The sequence below is a fragment of the Canis lupus genome, chromosome 34 (genome assembly GCF_048164855.1).
Source record: "Canis lupus baileyi chromosome 34, mCanLup2.hap1, whole genome shotgun sequence".
Lineage (NCBI taxonomy): Eukaryota > Metazoa > Chordata > Mammalia > Carnivora > Canidae > Canis > Canis lupus.
The window spans coordinates 10,936,902-10,947,864 of NC_132871.1; the positions used below are offsets into that span (position 1 = coordinate 10,936,902).

A 10,963-nucleotide genomic window follows, 5' to 3' on the forward strand; every position below is an offset into this window, starting at 1 on the left:
CCTGCCCAGCAACAAGCTGAGAGTTCACTTACTGTGGGAGACACACTCAAATCTGCCCACAGTCCCCGCGCCTCCCACTCAGATGTTTCATACATATCTTGTTCATAGGCTTTTATACACCATTTTCTGACCGACTTGGAAGCCATTTTCTCATTTAATGAACAGTCAACACCTGCAGTGAAACCACAATCAGGAAAGAAAAACGAATTTGGTGGCCTCAAATCATTAGGAGGGAATCCGAAACGTTTTGAAAAATTGACATCAGTCCCTTGACACCTTGACTGGGACCTGGATATTTATTTCCACTCAAAACATTTCGATGTATCTGATATATACAAGCTCTTGGGTTGTTGTTGTTGTTGTTTAACAAAATCAAAACAACAGAAACCATGCACAACAACTATTAGATAGCAAAGAAATTGCAATTAGTCAACATAAACTGAGGTCGTTTGGGTGGAGGCTTGGGGCTCTCTGTGAGGTGCCCACTCCATATCTTAGGGCCTAGTCCTCCACTGAAAATAAATCACTGGACTTTGGGAAGGAATCTTCAACTCTTTGGCTGTCATACACTTCAGTAGGAGTTGGGGGGCGCTACTTCTCAGAAGGAGAGGGAAAAGGGGCAGGGGTGTTAGAAGGAGCTTGGGGGGGCCTCCCTCAGTTTCACTGAGGGTAAGCCAGGACAACCCAACATATGCAAAACAACTCCATGTGGCATCAGGAACCCCAGCTTCCAGAAAGCAAGCCCAGAAGGGCTCAGGGCCTTACCGCTCCAGCTCCATCGAGGGAAGCCAGCCATGGCCTCAGAAAAGGCACAGTGGCTGAGGCACAGAAAGGCCCCTGGTGGAGTTGTCCGGTGGTGAAAAGGGTAAGAGAAGGGAACTTCTCTCTACTTGGTCAGAGCAGCGACCAGGGGCTGAGAATTTGAGGGGCCTCCTTCTTTGCCCCCTGACTGGTGGAGGAGCTTTCACATCTCCAAACGGTGGCCCATTATCCTAATTCAAGAAAGACATGTCTACACCTCTACCCACCTCAACAGGGAGGTCATATTTACAGCTGGAATGTAGGACACCCCTCTCCTTGCTCACTGCCTTCTCCTCCCCCTGGATATTTTTCCCACCTCCTAGTGCAACCCAGCCTCAAAGCAGATTAGCAGCTGTCCTCACCAGAGCTGAGTCCAATTACAGAGTGCAGGGCTCTGGCTTAGACATGTGTGAGGAGACAGGAGAAGTAGGAGAATTTTACCAGTCCTATCTAGAGATGGCAGTTCGCTAGGTCCTGGAGCCTCCGCCTCCCTGCCCCAATCCCTGGGAAGGAAGTATCCACCCCATTCTGTCCAGCTGGAAGGGCCAGCCCAGACCCAACTCCGAGGTATCTTCGAATTTGTCCGGCCACACCGTCCCTCCTCTCCCCTCTCCTCCCAAAGTCTGAATATCAAGGGTGGCTTTTGTCCTCCCAAATCAGCCAGGGCAGAGAGGAGGGGGGCGGTGCCCTTTGCTTTCTCCAGAGCCAAGTTTCTGGCTTTGCTGCAGGGGGCTTTGGCGGCAAAGAGACCCAACTGTGCCTGCAGCCCTTTCCTACTCCTTAGAAGGACTTCCCAAATTCAGTTCCACTCTGAGCTCTAGAGAGGTGCCTGTTAAATTCAAAAAGGACTGGGGAGAAGAGGAAAGGGAGTCTAGGTGGAAGCAGAAATCCAAGTACAAGGGTGCTAGGGTGAGCCGCCATGTAAATACCCCAGAAGAGAGCTAGGACAGGTGACCCCAGGCCCCCACTCAGGAAGCCCCAAGGCCAAGGTTATACTGCAACTTCTGCAGGCTCCTCCCAGAGAGTGGGAAGCGCAGAGGCCCAACTGGCCAGGTCTCCAAGTCCTCTGCTGGCTTCTGGGGCTGCAGACTGAGCGGGAGGGTACTTGGGATGGAGGAGCGAAAAGGGGCAGACGGAAAAGCCCCCAGTCCCGGCTCTTCCTTCACGCCAGGCCTCGGCCTTAAAAGGCAGGCCTGGCCAGCGGCGGCCACGCGCGGGGTTAGTACAGCGCCAGCGCCTGCTCGCGCAGGACCACGCGCTTCTTTTTCATACGCCGATTCTGGAACCAGATTTTGACCTGCTGGTCGCTGAGGTTCAGCCTGTTGGACAATTCCTTGCGCTTCTGGCGGTTGATGAATTCGTTGAGGAGGAATTCGTTCTCCAGCTCCGCGATCTGCTGCTTGGTGTAGGGTTTCCGCTTCTTGCGGGTCCTCCCTGGGGCCGCCCCCCACGGCAGGCCTGCAACACAGCCCCAACCCGAGTCAGCCCGGCTGGCCGCTCCCTGTCGCCTGCCCGCCCCCAGCGGCTCCCTCCCCCTGCACACTGTCCCCTGCACCCCCCCTGGCCACCCAGCCCTGCCCAAACTGGCCCAGGGAGCGTGGCCACCGTTTACCGTCGGGCAGCGAAGGTCGCAGGCAGGAGGCGACGCCCGCCGCCTGCACTGTCATGTTCAAGTTGAGCGGGCCCTTGGCGTCGTCCTTGAAGCCGGCAGCGCAGGGGGTCCCCTCGAGCAGGGCCGCAGAGCCGCCCGCCGCGCGGCCCACGCCCGCGTAGTCGTACTTGGCGGCCTTGAGAGCCGCGGCCGCGGGGGCCAGGCCAGATTCGGGGACGAAGGGCGGCCGCGCCCGGCCACGCTCCTCCGGCCCGGGAGCCACATCGGGCGCATAGAACTTGGCCTGCTCTTCGGGTCCGTCCTTGGCGCCCAGGGGCTGTAGGCCAAGCGGGCCGGAACCGGCCAGGTAGGGCTGCGAGAAGCTGCCGAAGGCGGTGGCCCCGGCAGGCTGCGCTGGGGCGCAGGAGGCGGGCGCGGTGGCCCAGGGCAGCGCGCCTCGCGGGTATGAGATGGGGGGGAGCGCGGCCAGCTGGCCGCCATTCGGCCGCAGGTTGGAGAAGTAGAAGGAGTCAGGCGACTGCAGATTCAGAAGCGAGCCCACGTAGCCCGCTCTGTAGAGACTGCGCTCGCACATCTCCAACAAAGGGCTTCGGCTGCGCTCGCAGCAGTATTTAGTTACAACCGGGAATAAGAGGACAGGCTCAGACGATTGGACGAAACTTTGCCTGCAGGTTCTTCAAAGCCGGTCATTTCAGCACCGCCTACATCCCCCGACCCGTTTCCCCCCCTTCAGGGTATTATGATAACACCCGCAATATTCGATGGCGAAGGACGAGGCTGCCAGTCAGAACCCAAGAGCGTTGAGTGAAGGTGAAACCACTGGGAGTTTCCGGGCTCAGCTTCTGGAGCTGGGGACATTGGGTGCCTTTGCCCGAGTGTCCCTTGGGATCCTTCTTGGTCTTGGTTAGCTTTGCACTCCCTTTCTCCACCGGCTACCTGGCCAGGCTTGCTTCCACCAGCTTTAAGTTGCAGCTAAGGCCTTCTCCAGCACTGTGCACCTCTAGGCTTGTACGGAGAGCCCACCGTGTGGTGGGGCCACGGGCTGTGTCCCCTAGGCCTGAGCAATGCTACTCCTGCGCCGATTCCTCCCCACCCCGTCACCCTGGAGAGGACTCTGCACTAGTGGTCTAGCGGTGGAGACCCCCACACTGCCTGAACCCGGCACAGTCCAAGAAGTTTGCCGATGGAGGAGGAAGGCATCACAAACTCTGCCCAGGCTTGGCTGCCAGGAAGGCGGTTTCACACCAACTCTGGTGTGCTTCTCCATGGCCAAGCCCTCGGCTCCCAGGAAAGTTGCGGCCGTCCAGGTCCATGGAGAATGCTGGCCCCGGGAAGGGGCAGCTGGATTGGCCAACCGTGGCCAAAGGCTACATTCCTTTTATCGCCAGGAGTCACCTTGGCGACTACGTCCTGCCAACCAGAACTCCAAGCTGTTCGACTCCTCTGCAGTGGGCAGAGCAGGACGAGAGCTCCCGGGACCCGGTGTGGAAGGACGGAAGAGCCAGAGTCATTCGGGAAGAGCGGGGCACACCGAGGCAGCAGGCTAGGGGGGCCGGGCTGGGCGCCGCCGAGGCCGCGGGCGGGTTCGGGGTTCCCGAGGACAGGGACGCCGCTGGGGCCGCTCTCCGTCGCCGGCAGCAGTGCGGCAGCCTCCGGTTTAGTTTGGCCAAGGGGGCTCTGGGTCCTCCTCTCCCGCCTCTGTCCCAAGAACCCCAGCGACCGCGTGACTGGCGCCCGCCCCAACCTGCAGCCCGCCTCGCCGGTCCCGAGCCAAGCTGGAATTGGTTAGACCGCCAGCTCCGGCGCGGAGACCACACAGGCGCCGCCGGAGGGCAAGGCTGACCACCGCGCTGCGACTTTATTGTGTGAGTTATGGCGACCAATTGGGCGGCTCTGGGGAACGCCGTCGGTCTCTTCCTCCCGCTCGAGGGCGGGGGCAGGGGGTGGGGATGGGGACGTCCGGGACTCCTCAGGGTTCTGTCGGGGTTTCCTTGGGAGCTCAGACCTGCAGACCAGGACGCCCCTCCTCGTCCTTGGGGGTGGCGGGTGGGGGACGTTGGGGGGTGTAGGCAAAAGCTGCGACCTCAGTTCCTAAGGATTTAGGGGATCCAGGCTCTCATTGGGGGAAACTCTCCCCGTTTTCCAGGGGCTACCGCCTCCCCAGGGATCCCCGCAGGCTCCCACGGCCTCAGCACACCGCGATGCTCGGTACTTCCAAGTGCAGGGGTGTCTCCTCCGGACCCCGAGGCAGCCGCACAGCTGCAGCTTACCCCTGGGGACTAAAGATGTAAAGGAACGAAGTGAAAACCAGGCGAGACCAACTCGACTCCCTCCCTTTCTCCTTGGCTCAGAGTGGTGCCCAGGCGCCCCACCTCAGCGCCCGGATTTAGGATTTCCGAGGTCCGGCAGGCAAAGCTGTGCGCTGGGAGCTGGGGGCGGGGGCGGCGGGGGCGGCGGGGGCGGCGGGGGCGGGGCGGGAGGCTTGGCTGCAGAGCTGGGGGGAATATTCGGGAGAGGATCTGGCCGCCGAGCTGAGCCGCGAGCTCTGCCAATGCCGCCGACCGCCCAGGAGATGGCGAGCGAGCTCCACGCCTGGCGCCGCGCCGCCGCACGGTCAAGATCAACAGTGAAGGGCGGCACAGCCGGCCTGGGGTCGCCAGCCCGCGCGGTCACGGCCCGCTGCCAGGCCCCGCCGAGCGTCCCTGGAAGCCGGAGATCGTGGCAGCAAGGCTGGCCGGGACAGCGGAGCCGGAGGCGGCCGGCAGGCTGCCAGACCCGGGCGAGCGTCGCGGCCGCCCCTTTGTCTGGCGGTGCGTCCGGGCCGCAAAGCCTCCCTCGCTCCGCTCACGCGGAGGCGCGCGGGCCTCGAGTCCCCAGCGGCGGCGCCCGAAACCCGCCGGGCCCCGGAGGCGCCCTCCGCGCGGCCTCGCAGCTTCCACCCGAGGGAAAGGCCGCTCTGCCGAGCCCCCCTCGCCCTGGCGCCCCGGGCCTCCCGCCCGCGCCCCGGCCACCTACCGGCCCCTCCAGTCCCTCCCAATTCGGAATACAAAAGGAATGCGTATAAATAGCAAAGTCTTCATCTGTTATTGATTTAGCCATCAATTCAAATTCCACCGGAGAGCATTGGAGCAGTTTTAATCTTCAGCAAAACTCCCATTTCTCTTAGGCGGAGGGGAACTGACCCGCAAGCCTCAGATGGAGGGAAAAGCCTCGAGGCCGTCGCCCCGTCCGCCTGGAAACCTTTAGAAATGGACCTGGGAATGGAGCGCGGCTCCGGAGTCCGGAATTCACGGAGAAAAGGGGGGGGGGGGCAAATGACGTTGGAAAAAGAAGGGAAAACAGGCCCGTTTCACATGAAAGCCCGTCCCGTGAGGAAAACAGAGAAAATGTTAGAAACGCTTCCAGACAGTGGAAGGTCGGGGTCGATGTGTCCCCATTTTCAGGGGTTATTTCTTCTCCAGGTTGAATCATAGCCCGTTCTGTCCCTTTCTCTCTCTGTCTCTGTCTCTCTGACTCTGTCTCTCTGTGTCTCTGTCTCTATCTTTTAGTTAAATCGAAGTTGGCGGCGCACAGCCAAGCATCGGAGCAAGACAGGAGGGCAATCAAGCCGGGCCAGAGAAAACGAAAGTAGCTCTGGACCTGGGGTCTCTGCGCTGCCTCCGGCAGATGCACAAGGGAGCCCTCCCGCGAGAAGAGTTTACATATTGTGTGAAGTTTTAAACACGCGTATTTAACTTACACACCAAAAAGTTAGCAAGCCCTAAATGGATTCGGGCCTGGGCGCCTACGACGATGAGGCACCCAGTTCCTCAGCGGCCATTTCCCCGAGTGGCCAAAAGGCCTCGAAAAGAAAGTTCATGGTGCCTAAAAATTGCGTCTAGAGGTTTAGGGTGTGTAATTATGGTTTCAGTCCTCAGATGCTGTTTGGAGGCTGCTCGGAGAAGGCGATAAGGGGTCAGCCTGAGATGTTTCTTTTTCAACTGCCAAATATGGATATGTCTAATTTCAAGACCTTCCAAGAGTAGATATTTATAACCGTCTTTCTAGGAAGAACACCTTCAAGCCAGCACAATTTCGTATACCCAGACACAAACATACATGTTGATTTAAAAAAAAATAAAGCTATTTGAATAAAGTGATAATATTGAAAGAGAAGTAAAATTTTATTGGAGATGTTTTTTGTCTGGTAAAAAATACCATTTTAGACACCACAAATTATATTCTCATTTAAAGACATCACTACTTATGTTAAAGCCACAGGGAAAAGGGCAGAGACGGGTGGCGGAAGTGGAGTGGAGGCTTCAGAGAGTAGAACTGGAGTTGAGGTTTCCTTCATCGATAGGGAACATTGTAATGTTCAGGACAACAAGATTTTATAATAAATAAGAACACGAGAGGTAACACAAGCTTGGAAAAAGAAAACAAATATATAAAGACACAGAGGAAACAAGAGAGTTCTGTTTATTTGCATCTCCCTAGGAATAAAAAAAATGATTTTTAAATGCCTGAAGCACTGCACACATATCCCAGCTCACAGACATTGCATCTACAAAAATAATCTCTCAGTTGTATAAATATGCAGCACTTTAAAAGTAGTTATTTGTCATCACTTTTAGAAACATTTTTTTTAAAATCTTGAACTTTAGAGCTCCACATTTTTCATATTTGTTAGCTGTTTTAAAACAAAAGCCTCAATACATTTGTTCAGACAGTCAAGTTCTTCATTGGGTTCTGGATTAAAGTTTCCACCCATGGCCACATTGATTCAGTCTCTTTCAGGGGACCGAGGAGATCCCCTCAATTCTAGTCCCACAGACCCAAGGTCAAGGAGAAGGTGTGCATTTATCCCTCCACGGATCACTCTCACAATTGCAGCCATTTAAATATCTGCATCGAGAGCTGGGGAAATGAAGGCATCCATGAGGACACATTATTTTCAAATTAAAGATTATAAAAGCACAAATCGACAAGGTATACTAAACATATATAACTACAACAGCAAATGAAAGACCCAAAGTAGGAAAGATTGTCTTCAATCCAATATCGATACAAACCCTATTTAATAAGGTAGCTGCTTTTAAAGCCATCACAGTACCTCCAGCGGCCTGTTTTTAGACTTTCCCAGTGACCCTAGAGCACTGCCTGCCCAGAGCTGTTTCCACTTGCCTCAGGGTGACTGCTGAGAGCTAATGATTAAATTGCCCAATCACAGGATATGAATGACTGCAAATTGTACTTTCCTAATAGATTATGAAGATAATCAGTGCTGGAAACAGACATATGAAGTGACTCAAGAAAATAAGACCCTAAAATCATAATGGCACTTCTGAAATTATTGTGTGTGTGTGTGTGTGTGTGGGGGGGGGATTATTAAAAAAATACTTCAAGTCCTTTATACTGGCCTGGAGGGAGAAACAGAACATTAAAAACATCATTAAAAAAAAACCTAGACAAGAACAAAATCAATAATAAACAAGTAAGGAACAGAACTACAAAGTCAGGTTGGGCAGCAAAAGGTTTTAGAGCCAGATAAGGGGAAGAAAGAAAGACAATTCACAAAATTTGCCATCATTGGCAGGGAGATGGGGGGAATTAAATACATATTCAAGTCTTTCCAAAGGTCTTTTGGAGACAACTGAAAGCATTTAAACTCTCTCTGGCCAATCTGGTCCACATCAAGAGACAGTGTCTTTGAGCTTGGAGACGATTTTCTTGTCCTTCACTCTTCGGTTCTGAAACCAAATGGTCACTTGTCTCTCGGATAGGTTCGTGGCAGCCGAGATCCGCCGCCGCTTGTCCTTGTTAATGAACTTGTTAATGGCATACTCGTTCTCCAGTTCTTTGAGCTGCAGTTTGGTGTAGGGCACCCTCTTCTTCCTCCCCCGACGGTAGACACACATGTCTGGCTGATTTAGAGCCACATCCCCTGGTATAAAAAACAGCATGAAAAAAATTAGACCAGGGTTCCTGGAGCACCACTGGGGGCTGTGTATGTACGTTTGGAAGGAGTATGGGGAATAAAGAAAACCAGGCTGTTTGCATTTTATTATTATTTACAGACATATTATTTACACATTATTAAAGAAAGATTATTTACACTTCAAAGTGAAGGCCATTTGATGGATCGTCATGGTTTCTCAAACCAGCATCTTAACAAGCCTTCACTTTTATGGCATGGTTATTGAGGACAGTTTTTTTTTTTTTTTTTTTTTTATTGAGGACAGTTATAAGGAGAGTTTCTGCAAATGCTGGTTGCACACATACACATGCAAACATACGCAGACTTTAAAAAAAAATTCAAGGTTTTTTTTTTTTGTTGTTGTTGTTGTTGTTCAAGCTTCCATTTCTTGTGTTCCAGTGTTTGGAATTCGTGAGCTCTCAGAAGCTTTAGTAGTGACCCTGGGGCAGTCATAGCCTTCAAAAGTGGGACCCAACTCTGTGACACCTCTTCGGGAAGGAGGGGCCAAGGCCCAAGCCAAGGGCACGCAAACACCCTCAACCGCAGGCGGAAAAACAGGCTTGTGCCTGCACGCGACATGAAAAGGGTTGTGAGGAGGGCAGTTTAGCTCCAAGGAGAGCGGTACAGATTCCAGGCAAACTCTAGGAACGTTCCATCAGGTTAAGCCTGGCTGGGCGAGGAGGGCAAGCGCCGCTGCCAAGTAGGGACCTACACTCCTAGAGCTTTCTTTCCCTTCTCTCTCTCTCTCTCTCTCTCTCTCTCTCTGTCTCTCTCCCCTCCCCCCCTCCCTCCCTCCGGGCCTCCCCGTCCCCCACCCCAGCGCCCCTACCTGGGAAGGACGATTTCCAGAAGTGGGAGCCCTGCGGCTGGTCCTTGGCGCAGTACACCTGGCTGTTCCAGCCGTTGGCCAGCGTCCAGGACTGGTAGCCCTCCATGGAGATGTACGCCTCGTGCCGGGGCTCCCCGGAGCCGAAGGTGGACACCATGTCGATGTAGCCCGGCACGTGCTGGTAGGGGCTCGTGTAGCCCTGGTAGAAGGACACCTCCTTGGCTCTCGCGGGCACCTCGTTGGCCGGGACGCTGCTGCCGGCCAGGCCCGACACGTCCATGTACTTCTCCACCGGGAAGCCCCCCAGCGAGGCGTGCGGCGACGACTTGAGAGCGTTCTGCTGTAAGCCCACGCCGTGCGACATGCGGCAGCTGTAGTAGCCGTTGCCGAAGTGGTAGCCGTAGCCCAGGGCCGGGGCGCCCGGGGGCGCTGCAGCGGCCGCGCCGGGCGCCGGGCACTCTTTGGCCGCGGGAGCCTCGGGGCGCGCGGCCACCACGGCCGAGGACGACGCCGCCGCGGCGGAGCCCGCGCGCTCCGAGGCCCCGGGGTACGCGAAGCCCGAGGCCGCCGCCGCCGCCGCCGCCGCCGCCGCCGCGGCCGCCGCTCGCCCGGAGTGGGTCCCGGCGAACACTGGCGCCGAGAGGAAGCCGCGGCACTGGCCCGGCGCCGCCGCCGCCGCCGCCGCCGCCGCCGAGGAGGAGGAGGAGGAGGCGGGGGCCGCCCCTGCGGCCCCACCGTCCGCCCGCAGCCCGTCCATGTCCCAGGTCGCGGCGCGGCTCATGGCCCGGCCCGGCCCGGCCCCGGCCCCGGCCCCGGCCCCGCGCAGGACACCATGGCGCGGCGCGCCTCCTCCCTCCTCGCCTTTCTCTCCCGTCCTCTCGCTCCCGCCCTCTTCCTCTCGCCCTCTCTCCCTCCGCGAGCCTCCCGCCTCCCGCCCGCCCGCCCGCCCGCCCTCCAACAGGTTAGCTCATCGCGGGACGTTTATAAAAACGAAGTTCAGGTTGGGAGGGGGCCTGGGCCGGTCGGGGGGCCTCCTCCCTCCCCGAGGGCTCCCGCTCGGGGCCGCGCCATTGGCTGCGCGGGGCCACGTGGGGGCGGGGGCGCGGGAGAGCCTGGCTCGCGGCCCGGGCCCCGCCGGACCCACCCACCCGGCCCCTGCCCCTTCCCAGCCCCCGGCGCAGCCCGCCGCCCCTTCCCGCCCTCCCCGGACCCGGGCGGTGGCGCCGCAGCCGGCCCCCGCGCGCTGATTGCGCGACCGCCCATCCGAGGCCCAGTCTGCGACCGAGACGCGCGCCGAGGCCTGCGCCTTGTTCGGGCCACGGCTGGCTCTGCCACCTCTGCTCGGATCCCCGAGCCGCGCAGCTAATCGAAGGCGCAGGACGGAGAGGGTCAGAGGGCTGAGAAGACACGGACGTCTGGTGCCGTCCCGCAGTCCCTTGGACGAGCCGACCCGGACCGCGAGCCGAGGGGCGGATCCCCCACCGCGAGCACAGCTACGGGCCGGGGCGGATCACGCAGGTTGTCAGAGGGGATCGTCCGGCTGGGGAGCAGCTGGAGCAGCACGCCCCACGCCCCACGCCCCACGCCCCACGCTCCCTGCTCACGCGCACACGCACACACACACCCCCGCCAGGAGAATGCCACCACGCGCCCTTGGGGCCGGGACCGAGACCGAGGCTTACAAGCAAGTCAAGCAGAAGACAAGACGCGGCCATGGCGCGGCCAACCTGACGATCTGCCCCAGCGAGAAAACTCCTGACGC

At 57.7% G+C, this 10,963-nt stretch overlaps 2 protein-coding genes and 1 long non-coding RNA gene across 3 annotated transcripts; 1 reads left to right on the forward strand and 2 right to left on the reverse strand.

Annotated features, from left to right (window-relative positions):
* Nucleotides 1–219: 219 nt before the first annotated feature.
* Nucleotides 220–3,882, reverse strand: HOXD12 (homeobox D12). The gene is made up of 2 exons (XM_072811038.1): nt 2,414–3,882; nt 220–2,259 (listed from the first exon to the last, which is right to left on the reverse strand). Exons 1-2 carry the CDS (start codon nt 2,985–2,987, stop codon nt 2,021–2,023), a joined length of 813 nt encoding a protein of 270 aa, XP_072667139.1. The 5' UTR covers nt 2,988–3,882; the 3' UTR covers nt 220–2,020.
* LOC140624279 (uncharacterized) lies at nt 3,620–6,533 on the forward strand. The gene is made up of 3 exons (XR_012023767.1): nt 3,620–4,278; nt 4,560–4,813; nt 5,962–6,533. It is a non-coding gene; the product is annotated as an uncharacterized lncRNA (long non-coding RNA).
* A 19-nt stretch (nt 6,534–6,552) lies between these two features.
* Nucleotides 6,553–9,982, reverse strand: HOXD13 (homeobox D13). The gene is made up of 2 exons (XM_072811039.1): nt 9,202–9,982; nt 6,553–8,339 (listed from the first exon to the last, which is right to left on the reverse strand). The coding sequence occupies exons 1-2, from the start codon at nt 9,980–9,982 to the stop codon at nt 8,089–8,091; spliced, it is 1,032 nt and encodes a 343-aa protein (XP_072667140.1). The 3' UTR covers nt 6,553–8,088.
* Nucleotides 9,983–10,963: the final 981 nt, after the last annotated feature.